The sequence below is a fragment of the Rutilus rutilus genome (genome assembly GCF_951802725.1).
Source record: "Rutilus rutilus genome assembly, chromosome: 8".
Lineage (NCBI taxonomy): Eukaryota > Metazoa > Chordata > Actinopteri > Cypriniformes > Leuciscidae > Rutilus > Rutilus rutilus.
In genome coordinates, this window is record NC_140222.1 from 22,398,876 (window position 1) to 22,421,364 (window position 22,489).

At 36.2% G+C, this 22,489-nt stretch overlaps 1 protein-coding gene across 1 annotated transcript; it reads right to left on the bottom strand.

Moving 5' to 3' along the window:
- Positions 1-1,828: 1,828 nt before the first annotated feature.
- Positions 1,829-15,140, bottom strand: krt222 (keratin 222). The gene is made up of 9 exons (XM_084416496.1): positions 14,661-15,140; positions 9,032-9,114; positions 7,856-8,009; positions 6,470-6,718; positions 5,392-5,496; positions 3,983-4,203; positions 3,560-3,741; positions 3,304-3,406; positions 1,829-3,087 (listed from the first exon to the last, which is right to left on the bottom strand). The coding sequence occupies exons 1-9, from the start codon at positions 14,856-14,858 to the stop codon at positions 2,874-2,876; spliced, it is 1,509 nt and encodes a 502-aa protein (XP_084272622.1). The 5' UTR covers positions 14,859-15,140; the 3' UTR covers positions 1,829-2,873.
- Positions 15,141-22,489: the final 7,349 nt, after the last annotated feature.

The window sequence follows — 22,489 nt, forward strand, 5'->3', positions numbered from 1 at the left end:
ACCTGTAAGAAATCGAAAGGACATAAGTACTCGTTCATTCAACTTTCGACCTATAACCCATGTTGAACTTGCAAAACCTACAATCAAATCTGAGATTTCTCAACGGCAATCGGGTGAAAGAGGCAAATTTAGCCGTCTAGCCCCATAGACTCCCATTCATTCTGCACTCATGGGCGATCGCCCCCAGTGGAACTCTGGTGGAACTACAACCAAAATTCGGTACAATAGGACTTAATAGGGAGTGGGCAGGCTCTCCGTAGACGGGCTCTGGCTTAAGCCTATCTTTTGTGTGCTATAGGTACGAAGTCATCCTTGTGGTAAAATTGTACTTTAAAGCAGCAGAGTAAATTATTTACACGGTTGTTGTTAGTACATTAGGCTATATGTCAAAGTTGCCTACAGTGGTGGATAGACATGTATATCTGCATACCTAAACACGTTCCCATTCAAATTCAGTGCACTCAAAAGTATGCAACACTTCATAAAAGAGGAGGGAAACTTGGTTCATATATGACCACTAGAGAGCAGCATTCATTCTTTCTTCATAACACTCACTGCCCAATTAGCCACAGCAATGTATCATATAGCATTTAGGCCGACTCATATTTTCCTCAGAAAATGCAAAAATATTACAAACACCATTTGTGTACTAATGGAGATCCTTTTGACTGGTGTAAAATATATATTTGAAGTTGAGTAAAACATTCTTAGATGACTTTTTGACACTGGTTGTCACTTTTCAGGTTCAGAATGGGTTTTGCGGTTCATATTCACTTGTGAAGTTAATCTTCATAAAGAGCTTTAATATTCCACATATTAGGCCCACATCCCAAAATATCAAAGCATACCATTAGGTTATAGTTTGGACACCAATTACTTTCTTTGCACTTCGCTGTCAATATGAATAGCACACATTGTTTGCATTAGCCTTTGGCTAAATGTTTTGGTTTTGTACATTTAAAAACTGCTTGTCAAGCTTTGGCATTACATCTCTCAACAACTAAACAAGAGGACATGACATACTCTCTTTTCTTCTGCACAAATGGTTTTGGGCATTGTTAACATATAAAAAAACAATGCTAACCTGCTATGTTTAACAATTGTGCAACATATTTTGTTTCGTTTGCCATTATCTGTATGAAACCTATGTTAAATCACTTTTATTTGTCATTTTTGTTCTGTTACAATCTGTTCCAGACTTAACTGGGACGTCCATGTTGTGTTCTAGTTTTCCAGGCACTGTGGTCTATATATTGAAGTATCTTTGGACAGCTTTGCTCATAACATAAATAGCTCATCTGGAAATAATAATAGCTTTATTAGCACCTGTCATACAGTGTTTTAGCCAAATCACTCAGCAGGGCACAGCTTATGGATATTATACAGATGAAAAAAGGTTATGTTTCACAAAAAGCAACTTAGTCATCTGGAAAAAGAATGTAGAATACAGATACAAATCTGAAAGTTTGCCTCTAAAGTGCATATCAAATAGGCATTTTTACCAATGCATACAGTGTAATTTCTCTTCGCATTTCTTAAAGTGAGTCACAATCCCTTGAGATGAAACGTGAAGGTTCTCCTACTGTATGTGACACCAGAGTGTGCATTACATAATAAACTAAAGCGCTAAATAAGCCCATAAGGTGATATCATTCATATATCAGGGATATAGATTAATTCAGATTTAATATAACTTTAAATTAAATATATGTATGTATGTGTATTCATTTCTTTGTTGCATCAGGAAGAACCCCATGTATTTACAGTAGGCTACAACAACAACCAGAGGTAGGGTATGTAAATAAATCAATTTAAATTATTAATATATGCATGTGAGTAATGCAAAATCTTTTCATGTTTTTTGTAAAGCATGATCATGTCAAGTTTTCCATCCTGCATAATTTTAGATTGGAAGACACAGTATTTGCACTTTAAATGAAGTGTAAACTATATGCATTCGTAATACGAAGCAATGTAACTTTGAGGCGAGTGTAATTAGTAGAGAAGATCATAGTCGAAATTTTACTTTTAGCATCTCGATCTCTCCGCAGTGATAGACTGATGACTTTTACTGCTACTCATTTTGTAAACGTCTGTGCGGGACAGTACATCGGTGTTGCCATAAATCTTTTGTTTTGGCTGCTGAGTTTTGCTATTCTTGCAAATTTCACAATATTTTATTTTGATTCACACTACAGTTTCCTGCAGAAACAGAACTTGATACGCCCTTAGCGTTCACTGGAGTGTAAAACTAATTCTAGTAGCATTTGTCAAATGCAATAAGGCATCTTTTGTTACTCTGCGCTGAATGTGAAATCTTGTCTGTGTCCACATTGACCATTTTTCACTGTGAGACTTAAGACTAAGCTCTATAAATATATAAACTAAACGCATTTTCACAAACCAATTGTTATTCTATATTTTGACTAACGTAATATATACTAATCAAAAATAATGTGGCAGTAGAGAACGTCATACTCTAAAGTCACAACTGCACGAAATTTGAAACACCGCAAGACATACATACTCTCCATTTATTTTCGAAGACCTAAGTTTGAAGAAAAATAAATCAATTACAAATTAATTTTGCTTGCAATTTCTTAAAGTAGCCTAATGTGCAGTGAATTCATTACAATCATAAGAGCAATTTGGCTTTCTGTTTTCGAACACTTTACTGGTGATTTGACGTTTTTTTTCCCCTCTCAAATGGCAAAAGTTCTATGACGTCACTAAAGTGGTTCACTTTTCATTAGCTGCTGAGAAATAGAGACGTGGTCACCACTACTTAATTGTGACGCAGTAGCATTGTGAGGTCACAGTTGTGATGTGGTAGCATGGCGATGTCACAGTTGTGGTGTAGTAGCATTGTGACATCACTGCGCAAAGGTGGGTATGCTGCGAGACCGCCTCATGACCAGACGGACCTCCACGTTAGGGAGACTGTCCTGTTTTATTTGGCTGCAGCCCTCGTCCGCTACAGCCATGTGAAGGTCGAAACGCAGAGACACAGACTTCTTCCTCAGCTTGGGATTTCCTTTAAAGAATGAGCCTTCCCACTGCCTGATGACCTTGTCAATCTTCTCTGTCCTATCGCACACAAAAAAAAGCAAAGTAGTAAGCAACAAAATCTGTTAATAAGGACGTTTGGAGCATAAGATGATGATGAAGAAGTTCCACCATCATTTTTATTGCCTGCGAAGTCACATGCAAGCACGTCAAGATCTTTGTTCTGAAGGTGTGAAATTCTTATGGTTCTTCAGTGCAGCTAGGCAAGGCTTGAAAATGAGTCTAATGTAAACTCACTCCACATTTCCGTGACCCTCGGCACTCTCCCTCACTACATTTCCTTCCAGAATCTCCTGAGTCTTCACAGTACAGATCTCCCCGTCTTTGTTTCTGACTGGTTCTGGATGAAAACAACAAACAAAAGTTGCATAACATCTCTCAGACTCACAGTTGTATGATGAAACTGTTGTTGAGAATGACACCTCAAGTCTGAAACAAGGTGCATTTCAGTGCTAGTGTTAGGTTGGACAACGAGTTTGAGGATCATCCTCACCTGTCAGGGTGACAAGACTCTGCTGTCGTTGAAGGGCTGGGCTTCTTATTGGTGTTCTCTCACTGAAGAACGGCTCAGTAACATCCTCGTCACATCCGTTGGGTAGACCGTTCTGCTCAAGAGCAGAAATTGACCCTTTCCATGGCTTCAGCTTTAGAGACTGACCATCTGAGGTCAGAAACCTGCAATTCAGGAGTGAAAGAAAAAGCACACTCAAGACCACAGTCACCTTAGGAAACTTAGAAACCTCTTTGGGTTGACTGACTGTGAATGATAGCAAGGGCGCACAGCCAACCCTGTGAAAATTCCAGTGTATTACCTTGGTAGTTACATAAACCACATCATGCAAGTTTGAGCGTGTGCTAAGGGTTTTGGTTTTATTGCATTAATGAATACACCTCAATAAATCTATCCCTCCTTTACCTGCCCTCCTCGTGTTCTAGGAGTTTCCTATAAGTTGCGATCTCTCTCTCCAGCCTCATCTTGGTGTTGAGGAGCTGGCTGTGGTTCTGTCTCTGGACCTCCAGACCATCTCGCACTGTTTCCAGGTCAGACTCCAGACTCCTTACAGACCGGGACAGATCCTTGAGTTGCACGGAGTACTGGAGCTGAGTGTGGTGTAGGGTGCTTTGGAGACTCCTCTCCTGGTGGGATAAAACAGATTTGTCATTTATTACCGACACCACCAGGGTCAGCCTACAGCACAAGATACTGGGAAAGGCTACAGCATAAATGATGGAAGGATGGATCTCCATGGTTGATGGAATGGAATAGGGGGATGGAAATAGTGGACAGTGACTAAAGTTTGTAGGGTCAAGCAACACAAGCAAGGCAACTTGTATTAAGGGCAAGTCATTTTAGTGGTCAGTTATTTCCCCCCACAAAGTCTTTTGATGACAGTCCATGTGATGACATCATGTTTTACTGGGACAATTCCACCGGAGCAACCTGGGATTAGGTGCCTTGCACAAGAGCACAATGCTAATGGCTCATGGACTGCACCTTATTGTGACTGAACCATGGAGTTTTTTTTTTTTATTGACGGTCCCTCTGAAGGAACAAGTTATTGAGTACCTTGGCACAATGGTGATGACTCAAGAATCCCATTTTGCAGGGATCAAACTAGCAATATTCCAGAATCTGACAATAACCCCCCCATTATTAGCTCGTGGATCATGCCTTGCAGGACATCAAGCAACCTTCTGTTTATCATCCTTGAGTTTAACCACAAAGCCACCACCATTAAGTATCTTGATCAAGGACACATGGTCACTGGAAATCCAAATAATTCAACAATTTATGAACTGGTCAAGTGGTAGAACAAGGCTCTACCAACACTTGGGTTAGATTTCCAGAGCTCAACCCGCATAACGTGGTGCCTACAATAGGGTTTGGGCTTTGGGATTTGAGCCCACAACCTTCACATAACTCGCCAAAATCATTAAAGAAAACAACTATTGTCACTTGAAATAGCCATTTGCGGTTATTCTCAGTACTTGATTTGTAAATTATGAAGTCATGAAAAGAATGGTGACAAATCCTACAGGGATTCGTCACCCGTTCCCTCAAGGTTAAGTGTTGATGTGCATTTAACACTCAATTGGCACTGCAAACTAATTGTTTGATCTACTAAAATAGTGGTTGAATCCAATTCCGGAGGTTCCGGATTCAGACCTGCGTTCATACAATGTAGCAGTAAGTGATATTTTAATTTATGTCTCATGTGTTCAGATGAAAGTGAGAGTGTGTGTTTAGGTGTGTCTACATGTTCCTGAATTGGAATATGTGTGTCCGGGTGTGTCTGTGGGCATGTTTGTGGGAGTTTAACGCACCAAGGCACTTAGCGATTCAATCTCGACCTGTAGACGGTGCCATTGCTTTCGGGCCTCAGTGAGCTCGGCTCGTGCCTCCTTCAGGACCTCGTCACCTGCTCTCACCTACCCACAAACCCCAGCACACACAGTGTATACATAAGAATACTGCAGACAACAAAAAAAATATGCATTTTTGAGCCTTTTTTATATTGCTTACCATGGTTTATGGAGGTTTCATCACACTGTGCCTTAGGAAACCTCTTACTCATCTTAATCATCAATGATTTACCTCACAAAATAAAGTTATGTGCTAAAGTGGGACTTAAAGACCACATTAAAGAAAACTGAACAGATGCTCTTGTGGTCTGAGCTGACGTATATCACAGTCTAGGAATCAGCTCAGTCTCCATCTGATAAGAACGATAGCAGTTCCACAGAAATGGAAAATTACATGCATGTGTTCCAAAGTACTTGTTCCAAAAACAACATAGTCTTATCCAATATAAATTATAAATGAATACTATAAATGGAAGGGTCACGCTAACAAAAAAGTACCACAGTACTACCATGATTTTGGACATAGTGCCATTATCCTGTCATGTTTATGAACATGGTATCATAGTGCTACCATGTTTTTTTGGAATATGTTCAATTGGAATATCATGTTTTCTGAAACATTTCTCATGGTAATACCTTGTATTTTAGACATGGTACCATGTAAATCCTTGTTTTTGGACACCTACCAAGTACCTTGGAGTACTATGGCATAAATACCCTCAATTTATCACAGGAGTTTTCATAAAGACATGCTGCAATGTGTTGCTGTTTTTCAAGGAGAGTTATGAGGCCAGCGGCCCGTGTTTTTGTGTGAGGACATAAATTCTCAGGAAGACAAATTAGCAAAAAACAATGGTTATGCTCAATGGGACTGACATCCCTCATTCTATTTTTAATAATTATTGATGTTTAGCAGTCTTTTCACTCCCTCACACATGCGCACACACACTACGATTGCTCTGCAGTGCCTGGCCAGCAGACCATAGAGAGTGTTTGAAGGAGAGAGAGAGAGAGAGAGAGAGAGAGAGAATACTCGTACCTGTGGCAGAAACGCAGCCGTAGGGCTGGTTGCATCCTTTCGGGGCCTTGTCTGTGAAGCGGGGCAGGAGCCTGGGGCTGGATTTGGTGGCATGGCTGAATCAGGGCTGCTCTGGGCTGGGCTGGAGTGGTCGCACTGGGTGCTAGTCCGGCAGAGATCCATTCCTCTGCCATCCTCTCCTGCAGCAACCTGCGCTAGCACTTTATCACACTCCTCTACTGCTCGCCGCTGGTGCTGATCCAGCTCTCTCTGTCAGCCAACGAGAAAGAGAGAAAGAGAGAGAGAGAGGGGGTGGAAAAAGAAAGGGAGGAAGAGGAGAATTTAAAGGGCTCCTCTCATGAGGAATCAAAAGAGTCTGACGAAAACGTACTGTGGCAGAACTTCTTCCCGAGTCTACAACAACATGTCATTCAGACATCTGCAACCCAATTTCATTTGTCTATATTTGTATGTCATTGGCCCGACTAGTTATGGCGAAGATACATAAACAGGATAGATATTGTTACTCTTAAACCTCTGAGACGAACCGATAAAGATTTGTTCACGCCAACACCAAATATTTGCTGCAAACAAGAATTTAAAGGTACACTGTGTAATTTTTTAAGTTGATTCTTAGCAAAAAAACACTTTCTTTCAAAATGATATGTGCTCATTAATGTGTAATTACTTCTACCAACTAATCAAGTATTCTCGTAAGCGAAGAATCTGCCATTTAGAATACATACGAGCGAGTCGCTCGAATGGCGGCAGCCATGTTGCGCCTCCATCTTGAAAGTACATTAGCCAAAGAGGGACATACCTGGACATTCAAGCTTCGCCTTTCGCGTTTTTACACTCAGTGGCACCGTGACGAATGCGAGGGGGAGATTACTCGCGACTGCCGGCAGATTTGAAATAATACGGCCACCGTAGGAGTTAAAACGCCCTCGGAATGGGAGGGGCTAGAAAGTAATATTCAGTTGGTAGTCATAAACAATTTCACCACTAGATGGGTGAAAATCCTACACAGTATAGCTTTAAATTGATTCCTATGGAGGAATTTACATTGGAGGGGAAACTTTGTTCACTGATTTTTTGCTTCCATACAAATGTAAAAGGTATAACTACAATAGAGTGAGACAACTAATAATACATCAGCATTGCATATTTAACAACTGTGCATGACATGTCCTGCATTTTTCACATTTACTCCAACTGCACACACACACACACACACACCCTATCCCGAGGCTAACCGCAACTTGGCACTAAGGCATCAAGGAACATTTTTAACAAGTATTCATACAAAAGCAAGACGTCAAGGTCTCTCTCATTAAATTGTGAATATGACTGACATGTCATGCACAGTAACAAACACAATCACTAACTGACATTTCAAGCACATACCTCATGTTCCTCCATGATTTGTTGCAACTCATTTTGGGATTCATAAAGCTGCTTTTCCAGGAGTGTGTTGGCCATCTCCACCTCTTTCTTCTTCATCTTCAGCCGTGAGACCTCCTTCTCCTTTAGGAGACGGAGTTTCTCCTCGGTTTCACACCTACACACACATGCACATACTTAGGTATCTAAATGTAAGACACACAACGGACTACTATTGTTTTTATAAAAAGCTAAACTGCATTTTTAACCACAAAGTGCACTTAAAACTAAAACATGTTCTATACAGATCAACTTGACAAGTGAGAATGTCCCTAAAAAAAAAGTATTTTAGTCATCAAAATGTCATCAAAAGTTCAAAAAATTTAAGTAAAGTTAATATTTTCAAAACAGAATTAATTTCACAACATCCTTCACTTATTTTCATTATATTTCTTTATTATACATTTGTATTTAATTAAATTCAAGTATTAAATTGGCATTTCTCACAAATCCCAAAGGAAACCCCCTGTTGGGGAAACCCGCCTTAAAGGAATATTCCACATTAAATATAAGTTCGGTTCTACTGTAAATGATTCCCACAGAAAATCATTTGGATTCTTAATTCAGTTCACTTTCAATGAAAGCACATGGAGCACAGAAATATTTATGTAAAACGTATGTGTTTTTTTTACAAACTGTACTTGTAATTATTTTCTGTGGTAACCAACAGCATACAGTCTCGGTGCAAGCCCTGTTATTAAATGCATTAAACTGATCATATTTAACAAACAAGGCGTTGACTTTCTATGAAAGTTAGACTGATGTCATCCAAGAACATCTTATGTAATTGAAGATTATGTGTCATATTTGTTAATTCATTATCAAGCATTCAGTGGTATTTCCAGGCACTTGCTGTTTCTCAACACAAGAGGGCAATCACATGTTCAAATCAAAATATTTTTTATATTTTTGTTCATTTGATGTGAAAACATGGTCGGAATGCGGGGGTATAATGAATAAGGTGCACAGTATGCAAATTTTCTGACCTACTTCATTTGGACAAATGTACAAAACATGCTAGGTTGGGTAGTGTATATCCCACAATGCAAAGTCTTTAAAATAATAACAATAATAATGTCTACTTTGTACCTGGTAATTTCAGGTGGTTTTCATATTTCTTGCTTACTGAGAGTTTCTAACCTGGTCTTTAAATGTGCCGCCCTGCGTTTCACTCCATCGGACTGTAACAAAACATCTGCATTTTCCATTAGAATCATGCTAACCTGCCAAAACAAGCACAGAAGAAGGAGAATTAGGAGGAAAAACATACTTTCAATCAAGATAGAGAACATTATAATTGCCCGTTGGTAGAAATTACCCTCTTAAGCAATTTGATTAAAATTATGATATAATTGTTTTTTCTTTTTTTTTTTAAATTACAAGTCTCATTGATGATTAATGGCTGTCAACACCCATCTAACTATGGGAACTTCTAAAAGATTAGGGTGTGCATCAACATGTGGTTTTTCAGGCTGTCTACTGCCTAACAGACAGTATATGCAAAACACAGCAACTAAAGGAAGTTATGAAGACTTAAATGCTGCCAAGATTTCTCACCTAATGCTTGTTGTGCACATTGTTCATTACATTGATTGATCTCTTGACGGAGTGATTGATTTCCCCTCCAGAGCACATAAAACAGTTAGCTATCCAACACAAAAGTCTTTTTTAAACTATGCTATCGGCATTTGTGCAAATCTTTTGCAGGTTGTTATTATGTTAGGGTCAAAGATCAAGCCAGGTGCGAAAGGATTAACGATCTTTCTTAAGGTCAGTGTGGCCTCTGGCACCGGAACGGATTTAGGAAACACAGGTGTTAGACATCTGTCCAACATCCCTCTGGTAAAAGTTAAAGTACCTGTTAGTCCCACTCAATTCAAACCAACAGCCTATACAAACCTGGTTTAAAGTCTTAGTCTGTTAAAAAAAACTAAGCAACACAGTATGTAAAACAATTGTATGTCATAATGAACATATCCTTAATCTTAATATAAAACGTCACGTAATTATTGCACGCTGCACAGTATACATACTGTATACTGCAAAAATAGTATGCGTAGTACAGTAGTATGGCATCCTTAACAAATATCTCAAATTAAATATGTAATATGCCTTCTAATTAATGCATGCATATTGTACCCAGTACGCTGTACATTGTGCATACTGCAAAATAGTATGCAAAAAAGAGTAGTGAACAAATCATTAAAGTCCGCGTGAACCGGAAGTTGCAAACGACTTTTCTCCAGTGCTGTGACGTATTTCCCAGTGAAAAGGAATATTGAATAGAGGGCAGGGTTTTACTCTAGTGCTCCTCCTCTCCATCTCTCGCTCATTACAGACTAACGATCAGGGTTGGGGAGTAACGGAATACATGTAACGGCGTTATGTAATCAGGATACAAAAATCCAGTAACTGTAATCCGTTACAGTTACGTCAAAAAACGTAGTAATCAGATTATAGTTACATTTTGAAAAAAGGGGGAATACTTTCAGGATTACAATGGTTTCATTTAAAACGAAATAAATTAGTATTTTGGCATAATAACACTATATTAAGACGAGCGCGCTACTTACAGTAGTTCCTGGTTCTGTTGCCAGTAATGACTCACGCTGGTGCATGTGCAAATAACAGCTGTCTACAATCTCCTCAGACGCAGATTGAATCACTGCTGCTAGTAGAAATGATGCTGCCTGCGGGTAAAATCGCTTTTAATTCATGGAAATCCCGCTGCTATTTTGTAGAAATTAGGAGAGTAGCTTTTTTAGTACTCAAAATGTCCTTTCTTAATCTTTTCTCACGTAACGGGATGTTCGCTGTCTAGGTAACGTAGGGGAACTCCCACTGCCAACGCCTCAAGTTCAGTCAGGCAAATTAAGAAAGATCACGGCTTTAGTCAACATGTAGGCCTATTTTAAAATAAACTAATATGTAGATTGTGTAAAAATGTTGTGTTTTTATTTTTTTGTTAAAAATTTGTTAAAAATAAAACAAAATAATCTGTAATACCATACATTAGCCACTAGATGTCTGTATAGCCCTTTACATAAATATATTATATTCAGGCCTGTGTTAATGTGTTAAGGCCAAATTCTTAATAAGTTTTTTTTGTTGTTGTTGTTGTTTTAATAATATTTCTTCTTGCTTGACTTTATTTATATACGTGACCTTGAAGTAATCCAAAAGTAATCAGTTACATTACTTTCATATTATAGTACTTGGATTACGTTACTGAATACTTTTTTTATGAAGTAATTTGTAACTGTAACGGAATACATTTTTAAAGTAACCCTCCCAAGCCTGCTAACGATTTGAGGGGAGTGGTTAAGCATTTCTCAACCCAAGCCGTCAAGCATACGTCATCAGGGAAGGTCCTCCAATGCAGAGAGGAGGGGCATTTTCAGATTTTGATTAAAGATTACGAAGCCAAAACATTTTTTTCCGTGTTTTAACTTGCACGGATTAATTGTTCACCACAAGTCTAGTAATATGCGCTAACAAAGTAAATAGGGTCCATTTTGATTTCAGTTGGACTTTAATCTTGAATATAGAATGTAATGTAATTATTATTAGTGGTATACTGCACATACTGTATACTGAAAACAAATAGTATGAGTAGTGTGATAGTACGGCATTCTGTACATTATTAGTCTCAAATATATAGTACTGTATGTTATCTAATTAATGCATGCATACAGAATAATGGCATATTCTACACAAATAACATACTGCAAACTGTATGTGTACTATGGTAGTATGGCATTCTCGACATATCATTAGTCTCATATATGTAGTATGCCATCTATTTACTGCATGCATATTGTATACACAGTACTATTTTTGCATACTATTTTTGCATACTTCTCAGTATGCACTGTCAAAAATAACAAATCATCAATCTGGAATATAGATAGTCATGTAATTGTTAAAAGTGGCATAGTATACTGTACATACTGTATACTGCAAAAATAATATTAGTATGATAGTTTGACATATCCTTAGTTTCAAATATGTAGTATGCTAACTAATTACTGCATGCATATTGTACCCAGTATAGTGTACACAGAACATACAGAAAAACAGTGATAGAGTATGCAAAAAGAGCATGTCATAATGAACAAGTCATCAATCTTGAATACAGAATGTCTTGTAATTATTATGAGTGGCACAGTAAATTGTACATACTTTATACTACATAAATAGTAGTACAGTAGTATGGCATTCTGAACATATCCTTGGATTCATATATAGGCATGATAGTATGGCATTCTGAACATTATTTGTCTAAAATATATAGAACTGTATGTCATCTAATTAATGCATACATACAGGATATTGGCATACTACACACAGTTAACATACTGCATAAATATTATGCGTACTATGGTAGTATGGCATTCTAAATATATCCTTCATCTCAAATATGTAGTATGCCATCTAATTACTGCATGCATATTGTACCCAGTATTCTGTACATAGTGCATACTGCAAGATAGTATTAGAGTATGCAAAATAGTAGGCAAAAGGTTAGTATGTCATAATCTTGGATATAGAATGTCATGTAATTATTAAATCATATCAAATATAATATCAAATATCAAATATATAGTGTCATCTATTACCAACCAACAGCCTAAAACCTGGTTTAAACCTGGTCTTTGGCAATTAGCATACTACACTTACTATTTCAGCAAATTATATAGTATGCATACTCAGCACAGTTTTTGATTTTTACATGACCATACTTGAATGACCTAAATATGTCAAAATGTTCTGTATAAAACCAGAACTCCACTAGGTTTGTGGATCCCACAATGCAGTACGACATTCAATATTTCCCATAATTGCTTGATCAGACATTTTACACAAACTTGGGTTAAAAATGCTGAATAAGAAAAAAATAAGCAGTAAACTGGTATTCCATTCCAAATGAAGTGTTTATCAACAGGTTTATCAACATAACGGCTTTCTATAGTTTGGTAGAATATTGTTTCTCTCATGAAGCACAATATTAGCTTAGCACATTATGATTGGCTGTCTGCCATTTTGATGATTCATGAGCCATCGTGACAGCAATGTTTGGTTAATCATTGTCAATGTCAAAAGTGAACTTCATATATAATGTATTTTGTGGTTATATAAGGAGTTAGTACAGGTAATAGTGAATGTTTATGTGTTTATACAGCTTATGCAAACTGCTAGGCTCACACAGGGCATATTGTGCTTTGGTTTTAGTTTTTGTTCCGAATGTGTAGTGCGGTAATATGCCATTGCAAACATGTCCGCAGTATCAATTATAGCATGCATACTCTGCACAGAATCCTGCATAAATAGCATGAGTAGCATTGTAGTATGGGATTCTGAACATATTGGTAGAATCAAATATATGTCATCCAATTAATGCATGCATATTGTACCCAGTAAAACTGTACATACTGCATGTTGCAAAATAGTTTTTAAAAAGAGCCATAAAACGCCATAACCAACATATCCGATCTTGAATATAGAATGTCATGCAATTTTTACATGCAGCACAGTATACATACTATATACGCCAAAAATTGTATGATATGAGTAATATGGTATTATGCCATTCTGAACTTATCATGAGACTCAAATATATAGTATGTCATCTAACTATTGCATGCATATTGTACCCAGTATACTGTACTTACTGCAAAATAATATAAAAAATGCTATGCAAAAATAGTATGCCATAAAGAGCATAACATTCTATATTCAAAATGAAGAATATGCGTTTATGCACAGTATACAGTATGAGTACTGCAGCATAGATAAGTATGTGGTTAAGCGTTATGTGGTAGTATGTCACTCAAAACATATCCTTAGATTCATATAGTATACTGTACTTGGTGTACTGTACATACTGCAAAATTATATGCAAAAAGAGTCGTATACCATAACGAACACATCCTTAATCTTGAATATAGAATGTCATGTAGTTATTACAAAATATCTTAGTATCAAACATTGTTTTCCATCTAATTATTGCATGCATACAACATTTTAGCATATTCTTCACAATTAACAGTAGTACAGTAGTAGGCATTCTGTAATATGATTACTGAGTGCATATGCCATACTAGCATTTTGAACTCAGTGTATTGTACATACTGCATACTGCAAAAAATAGTATGCTTAGTATGCCATTAATCTTGAATTTAGATTAACATACTGCATACTGCATAAATAGTATTAAAATGAGTATGCAAAAAAATATATAGTATGCCATAACGAATAAATCCTTAATCTTGAATATAGAATGTAATGCAATCATTACATGCTGAACAGTACACATACTGTGGTTTGATAGTATGCTATTCCGAACATACAGTATGCTTACTTTCATATATAGTAGTGGCACTAATTTAACAAAGATTTGGGGCCAAACATCAACCAACTTCAATAGGGCTCCTGGGGGCCACCAGAATTGCACATTTGTAATGTTTTTTAACCAGACATGCCTCTGCAAAATCATTAGCAGAGGCTCCATAACCTGATTTGGGTGTGTCAAAGTACTGCGACATCTAAAATGTGCAGTGGAGCCTCCAGGGGCCAAATTGAGAAACACTACAGTAGACAATGCATCTGAGAAAAAGATTTAACGTCTTAGTTAAGACTCGTTACCTCGAGCCAGTCTGAGGGGTTTTTCAGGGCCACGTTGTGTTAGTGCCTTGGGATATCAAATGTAATGAGAAAGATAAGTTGCAGATAAGATGCAGGGTAATTAGAGGAAACGTCACCAACCCACCTGAGCCCGAAGTTCCTGTGCCAGCGCCTCCTTGTCGCTCCAGTTCCGCCGAGGGGCGATGTTCCTCATTCCCCATTCGCCGATCTGCTCCTCCAATTCGCAGTTGGTCTTTTCCAACTGATTCATGTGCTCCAGAAACCCCTTCAGCTTTTCGTTCAGGCCCCTGAGGGCCGATTTGGGCTCTTCCAGTCCCTCCATTAGGCCCCTTGCGCTGAGCAAAACGAAATGTCTCAGAGCCCGTGCTGTCCTGCCACACCTCAGATGATAGGATGTTTACCGAGTAAATATTTTGCTTGAACACCGACCGTCGACGTGGCTCCTGCGGACAGGGACCAGACCTTTCCCTGGCCCTTGGGGTCGGACTGGTCCTGGGACAGTGGAAGGGGCCAACCAGGGTCCCACCAGCCTCGTGCCGAAGTGAAAAGCAAGAGGCCACAATTTGTGTCACGAGTTTTACTGGTGCTTTTGTTCTCGCTGATCCTGGATTACAGTCACAATTCACACATAAACAACACACACACACACACTGCACAGGTCAAAGTCCATTTGTGTTTTATCTGCATGTGTGTTTTTGTTTGTGCCAGCTTTTTAGCTTGTATTTCGTGCGGTTTGGTTGTGTCGCCGTAGGCTGTGTGCATATGCGTGTTTGTGTTCACTATTAGATTCTAGTAATTGATAAAGCCTTCAGTTATTTTACTTAATAGTTTTTCTGTCTAGGTGAACTCGTCTTCAGGTTCAGGGATGAGACGTTGAGGCATGTTTAAGAGCTTCGGGGCATACTTACAAAATACAAACTGCATTACAGCTCCAGCATTTCACTTAAGCTGTGCGGATTAACGAAAACATTCTGGGCATTATGAACATTTATGTTAGAACAGAAGTTACTACTACTATGCACAAATATAGGTTAATATTGTAAATAGATTACATACAAGAAATAAAGTGTGGAAGAATAATAAAGTTTGAGGGCAGTTTGATCAAAATCATTTGAAGCAAGGCAAACAATTTCAATGAAAAAATAAAAGTTGTGTCATTGATTTTGAACCCAGTATACACTACATACTGCAAAAACATATTGTGCTTAGTATGCCATAACAAACATCCTTAACCTTTAATATAGAATGTCATGTTATTATTAAAGGCCCGTGAACCGGGAGTTGCTACCGACTTTTTTATTTACCGACTTTACTTTACTTTTTTCCAAATTAAACGGAATATTGAACAGAGGGGGCAGGGTTTTATTTTAGTGCACCACCTCTCCATCCCTCGCTCATAGCATACTGACGGTTGGAGAGGAGTGATAAAGGATAGTCAACCCAAGCCGTCAAACTGACGTCAGCAGAGAAGGAACGCACGCCATTCCAGAGTGGAAGCAAATATACCGTTTTTGAACAAAAAAAACAATTCCTGCATATTAACGGATTAATTGTTCACCCAAAGACTAGTAATGTGCACTAACAACGCAGATAGGGTCGATTTTGATTTCATGAGGACTTTAAATGCTAAACATGGTGTATACTGCGTAAATAGTGTGAGTAGTGTAACAGCATGCCATTCCGAACATATCCTTCGTAGCAAATGAAGTATGCCATCTAATTATTGCCTGCACATTATTGGCATATTCTACACTGTTAACATACTGCATAAAAAAAAAAAAAAAAAATGCAACGTATTTTTGAGTATGCCAAAAGAATAGTATGTTCTCAAACTTATGTTCTAAACTTTCAATATACTGTAAAAAGTGAACATAATTTCTTTAGGTGTTACCAATTGAAGTAATTTTTTTAAGTTGATCCAACTGTTCACTTTTTACGAAATACTAAAGACTACATTTTTATCTTAAGTTAAGATCAGATTGCATTAATCTCATTATTTATAAATTTATAAAAAATTATAAATTATATAATACATATTTTATATGAACAATTATTAAAAATTATATATGAGTATATATGAGTGTCCTATACACACAAAATCTACACTGTAAAAAATTTCTAACCCTCCCAAATCAAAAATTTCAAGTGACCGATAACATCTAAATTTTTCAATTGGCCCAAGTGCAATTCTTGTTGCAATAGTCTGTTAACATTGGCTCAATGAGAAATAATACGTCAGACTAATTGAAAAATGTAGATGTTATCGGTCACTTGAAATTTTTGACTTGGGGATGTAATTTTTTTTTACAGTGTACTATGTTTTATATATTTTTTATCATGTATGATTTTGAATGTAACTTAAAATTATGTTATTAAATAAATGTGTTTAATTTTACCTTTTTTTAATTTATTTTTTAATTTAATTTTTTATTTAATTTTAATATAAAGTGTTATATTCGGTTTGTATTCATTTAATGAAATGTGTATATATATATATATATATATATTAAAAATATAATTATATAAGTGTATGTGTACAATTTAAAATAATGTATAAAATTGCATTAATAATATGAAATTAATTTATAATAAAATTAAATATAACAATTACAATTCATTTTATATAATAATTGTAATAACTGATAATTATAAGAATATGTATGCATAAAAATGTAATGAATTATATATAATTACATTAATTATAATGGTGTTTTTTTTATATATATATATGTATATGTATAATAACAACATTCCTTGCTTCCTCAGAGAACACACTGTTAGCTCAATGAGAGAAAAATAACAGAAAAATCTTGCGGCCTTGTGACTTTGAGACAAACAGATGAAGGAAAGAAGTAAGTTGCATATAATGGTGCTACTAGAATGACTTGTTTATTACGCAGTTGTCAAACATCATGATGACGGTAAATGATGTGCCAGTTTCTGTCTGTTTGATCTGCCGAACCAAAGTGAAATGAAAGCTTCACAGAGCACAATAATGCATGGAAAGTTCATCAGAAGACAAAAAAAAGAAAAGCCAATCGACTTACCAACACGCCCTCGCCCGACACACCCCTTTTCTTCTCCACTGTCCCTTCCCAGGTGATTTCCACCAGATGCAAGTCACTGAAGTGTGCCAGTCACAGTACAGTGAGAGTCCGTCTGTCTGAGGTGGTCCCACCCCACACATCTGGTTCTGGGGTGTCGACGTGTCTGGTTACCTGAACATCTAAGAAGTCACGGGACAGGGAATGCAGCCCGACCTGTTAGGCCCTGGCGCTTCTCCATGAGAAAACAACGTGGTCTGAAATAGGAGTGCAGGTAATTACAAACAGGTAATGACTGAGCAAGCGGCTACCTGTCCGACAGCTAAATTACAAGATGGCTTACGGGAAAAACAGAAGCTGTCAACTCGGACCAGCTAACTTTGAGATCCGGAAGGTGACACACTACCCACAGTGTTTTACAAGGACTGCATATTCCCGGTCGTCCCCGCCTTTCTACAGTCCTGAGCCGAATGAGAACATACTTTAGCATTTTAGAAATGGCAATAGTTATCAAAGCCACATTTATAACATCACAACATTTATTTCCATCAAAAGGTGCATACATTTTTTGGTCAAGATCTTGTCTTGACAATGCAAGAGTCCAGCACTCTGTAAAGTCTCCTCCAGCACATCCCAAAGACTTTCACTGAATTTAAGGTCTGGACTCATAGGTGCCGATTCATGTGTGAAAATGATTCTTCATGCTGCCTCCGGAACATTCTTTCACAATTTGAGCCTGATGAATCTTGACATCTTGAAATTTTGCCATGATGTGTCTTCCTACGTGGTTGTTTAAACAGCGTCCATCAATTAGGGTTAGAAGAACTGTTGTCAAACATATAACATGCCAGAAACATCATAATCACTGCAATAATGATCCAATCATAGACTCTTAAGCATTTGCCTATTTAAATCCAAACAGCTCATTTTTGGCCGGACAGTATGCATATTTATTTATTTATTCATTTATTTATTTATTCATATTAGAAAGAATCGAATATTAGTACTATACATACATACATACATATACACACACACACACACACACACACACACACATATATATATATATATATATATACATACATACATATATATATATATATATAGGCTATATACAGTGCAATGCATAAGTTAATACACCCATGCTAAAGTTGACTAAAAAGAGGAATAAAAAATCATATTTTGGAATTTCATAGCATTCACCATACCTAGAGATTGGCATGGTTTTATTTCAGTTAGCCTAAAAGCTAGTTTGATTTGCATTGCTCTCAATGCAAATCAAAATAGCTTTTAGGCTAACTGAAATAAAACCATGCCAATCTCTAGGTATGGTGAATGCTATGTGATGATGTGGGGCTATTTTAATTCCAAAGGCCAAGGGAACTTTATCAGGATGCATATTATCCTGGATCCATGAAGTAACTGGCCTTTAAAAATAAAAATCTGCCTGCCTCTATGGGAATTTAACATAGGGGTGTACTCACTTATGCACCCTGTATTTTAAGGAAGAACATTTATTTATTTACGATACATTATTCATTCACAAAGAAAATTGGTGTCCTTAATGGTTGGATTTTTCCTAATTTTTTAAATTAAGGCATTAAGTTAAATTTCCAAAATATGATTTTTTATTCCTCTTTTTAGTCAACTTTAGCATGGGTGTATTAACTTATGCATTGCACTGTATATATATATATATATATATATATATATATATAAATAAATACATACATATATACATATACATATATACATACTTTTTAGTTTTTAATATATGATTTTAATAAACAAATTTAATATTATGTTAATATTAAAAAACATTAATAAATTAATTTTATTAATTAACTTATTTATATTAACAAAAAAACATACTTATTCATCTAATTCATAAATCTTGACCCAAAAAAATAAATAAATGTCAACCACCCTTTTCAAATCAGCTCTATATATTATTCGTAATACAATAATTATGGGTTATAATTCAGCTTAAACTCTTAAGCAGACATGTTATGACTGACATCAGGTTTATTGACACAAGGATGTCTCGGTTAGAAGCTTTTAAAGAATCCAAAGCTTTGCACCAAGATTTGTTTAGTCTTCCTCACAATTGCATCTTTTCGAAGTACTAACAACATTAGCGTGGGTGTAAAATAATGGGAATCGCTTATTGCTAATAGCATTAATCCATCACCATAATTTCTATGTAAATAACAATGAATCTCTTAAAATAATCCGACTTCTGCATCGATTTAAACAACATGTTGAGAAGAACTTCAATTAGCTGAGCTGATCTTAGTCATATGAGAAAGTAAATATAATCATATACAAAGGTGGATGGAAAGGGTTATAAAGATATATAAGTGCAGGGTGTTATTATATAACGGTCTTTTCACAAAGAATGACTTTCCATAGTGCTTATAGAAATTATGATTAATTTCCTTTTCCATGACTGATCTGTCCACATGCGCTAACATGTAACTTACAGTATAACTTTGCGTGTATAGTTAATGTCTCAGTTTCCACAGTAGATGATCATATGTCTAATCACTAAGTGTGTGCAGAAAGACAGAAGGTGCCCCACCTGGACACACCTGTGCATTTAAAGGGTAACAACGCAAGGCATGCAACGCTACAATGCACAGGCATGTCCTCTGGATACCATAAACACTACACATAGCTGTGTTGCCACCACTCAAACAAACAATGTTGAAGAAATAACAGTTTATTTAGATAAACGTATCAGATCGTGAGAAAAGTATTACTGTAGGTAATTAGGTCTTACATTGCAACACTAGGAGGCTAGCTAATACCTGTAGTTTTCAACCGACAGGTCTGTTCTGCACATCCGGAGAAAGTTAGCCGTTAGCATTAGTATTAAACTGGTGAGGTTGTTTTAATCAAGAAGCACTAATACATGGAGAAAGTTAGCCGTTCATTAGTATTAAACTGGTGAGGTTGTTTTAATTAAGAGTGACTAATACATGGAGAAAGTTAGCCGTTAGCATTAGTATTAAATTGGTGAGATTGTTTTAATCAAGAATGACTAATACATGGAGAAAGTTAGCCGTTAGCATTAGTATTAAACTGGTGAGTTTGTTTTAATCAAGAAGGACTAATAGGCTACATGGAGAAAGTTAGCCGTTCATTAGTATTAAACTGGTGAGGTTGTTTTAATCAAGAATGACTAATACATGGAGAAAGTTAGCCGTTAGCATTAGTATTAAACTGGTGAGGTTGTTTTAATCAAGAATGACTAATACATGGAGAAAGTTAGCCGTTCATTAGTATTAAATTGGTGAGATTGTTTTAATCAAGAAGGACTAATACATGGAGAAAGTTAGCCGTTAGCATTAGTATTAAACTGGTGAGGTTGTTTTAATCAAGAAGGACTAATAGGCTACATGGAGAAAGTTAGCCGTTCATTAGTATTAAACTGGTGAGATTGTTTTAATCAAGAATGACTAATACATGGAGAAAGTTAGCATTATAGTATTAAACTGTTGAGTTTGTTTTAATTGAAGAGACCTGTAATACCTGGAGAAAGCTAACCATTAACATTAGCATTAAACCAGTGAGTCTTAGTCAAAGAGGTCTAACCAGAAGTGTTTCTTTATTGATCAAGTCTATAACACCTGGAGAAAGTAGGCATTAACATTCAACTGGACTTTTTCTGATCAAGTACGTCTATAACCTGATACCTGGAAAAAGTTATTTGTTAGCATTAGCATTAAACCGGTGTGTCTTTTCTGATTAATGAGGTCTATAACGCTTGGAAGATTTACCTGTTGTTGGCATTGGCATTAAACCGGTTAGTCTTTTCTGATTAATGAGGTCTATAACGCCTGGAAAAATTATCCATTTGCAATTTTCATTCAACCAGTGTGTCTTTTCTGATCAAGGATGTCTAACACCTGGAGAAAGTTAGCCATTAGGATTAGCATTTAACTAGTTGGTCTGATAAATGACTTTGTTACTGTCGCTATTTGAATTTTCAATGTGAAATTTGGAGCAAAAACCAGTTGAGAGCTGTTAAAGACCTTAATGTTACACTTCAGTTGTTTTTTATGAGCTCATAAAGAGGTGATTCAAAGAAATGCTTCAATTAAGCCAGAATTGTTAGATAAGATAAACAAATACTCAAACAGGATTAACTGTAAAAAGGCAAAAATGTAATTGAAACACAAACTGTCAACGGTCTCTTTGCCGTTAAATGACTACAGCAAAGTCACCCAATTATCATGATATATCAGTCAAAACAAATATTCATGTCTCTTAAAAACGCACATTGTTCCGCAAACATGAAACATCATCCCGGTCACCTGATTCGTTATCGGACAATGTGAATGCGTGTCTGCACTAACCACACGAAAAGCCATGAAAAGAACAGCAATATCACAACAGCCACATCAAAAGACATATATTTAACAAAAACTACATGTCGTCAGTGGAAAGAGACTGACTTTTTCAAAGTAAATTATTGAAATGGTGTTATTCTATATATATATATATATATATATATATATATATATATACATATACATATACATACATACATACACTATTATATTTTATATATAAGAAATGTTTAATATATTTAATATCTAATTGATTTAATGTAATAAATTATATACATATAATATAAAATGTATGAATTAGTTACATTTTCTAATATAAGAATATATATATAATTATAACATTTTATATAGGCTATAGGCCTAGTTAATTAATCTGAAAAGAAGGCATCATCACTTTAAAATTAAGAAAATTAATGATGAAGAGGAAATCAAGATTGATTTGTCATACTGAATGATGATCTCATCATAATTATCTTGGTATTTAAAGATTTATATAAATCAGACAAATAAACCTTCATGAGAATTTACACTAGGCTATATCAACGTTTCAA

Coding starts and splice junctions, on each gene's coding strand:
- krt222 (XM_084416496.1), bottom strand. CDS start 14,858: ATGGAGGGACTGGAAGAGCCCAAATCGGCCCTCAGGGGCCTGAACGAA. Junction 8,010..9,031: donor GCGGCACATTTAAAGACCAG/GTTAGAAACTCT, acceptor ATGTGTGTGTAG/GTGTGAAACCGAGGAGAAAC. Junction 3,742..3,982: donor CTAGAACACGAGGAGGGCAG/GTAAAGGAGGGA, acceptor CCTGAATTGCAG/GTTTCTGACCTCAGATGGTC.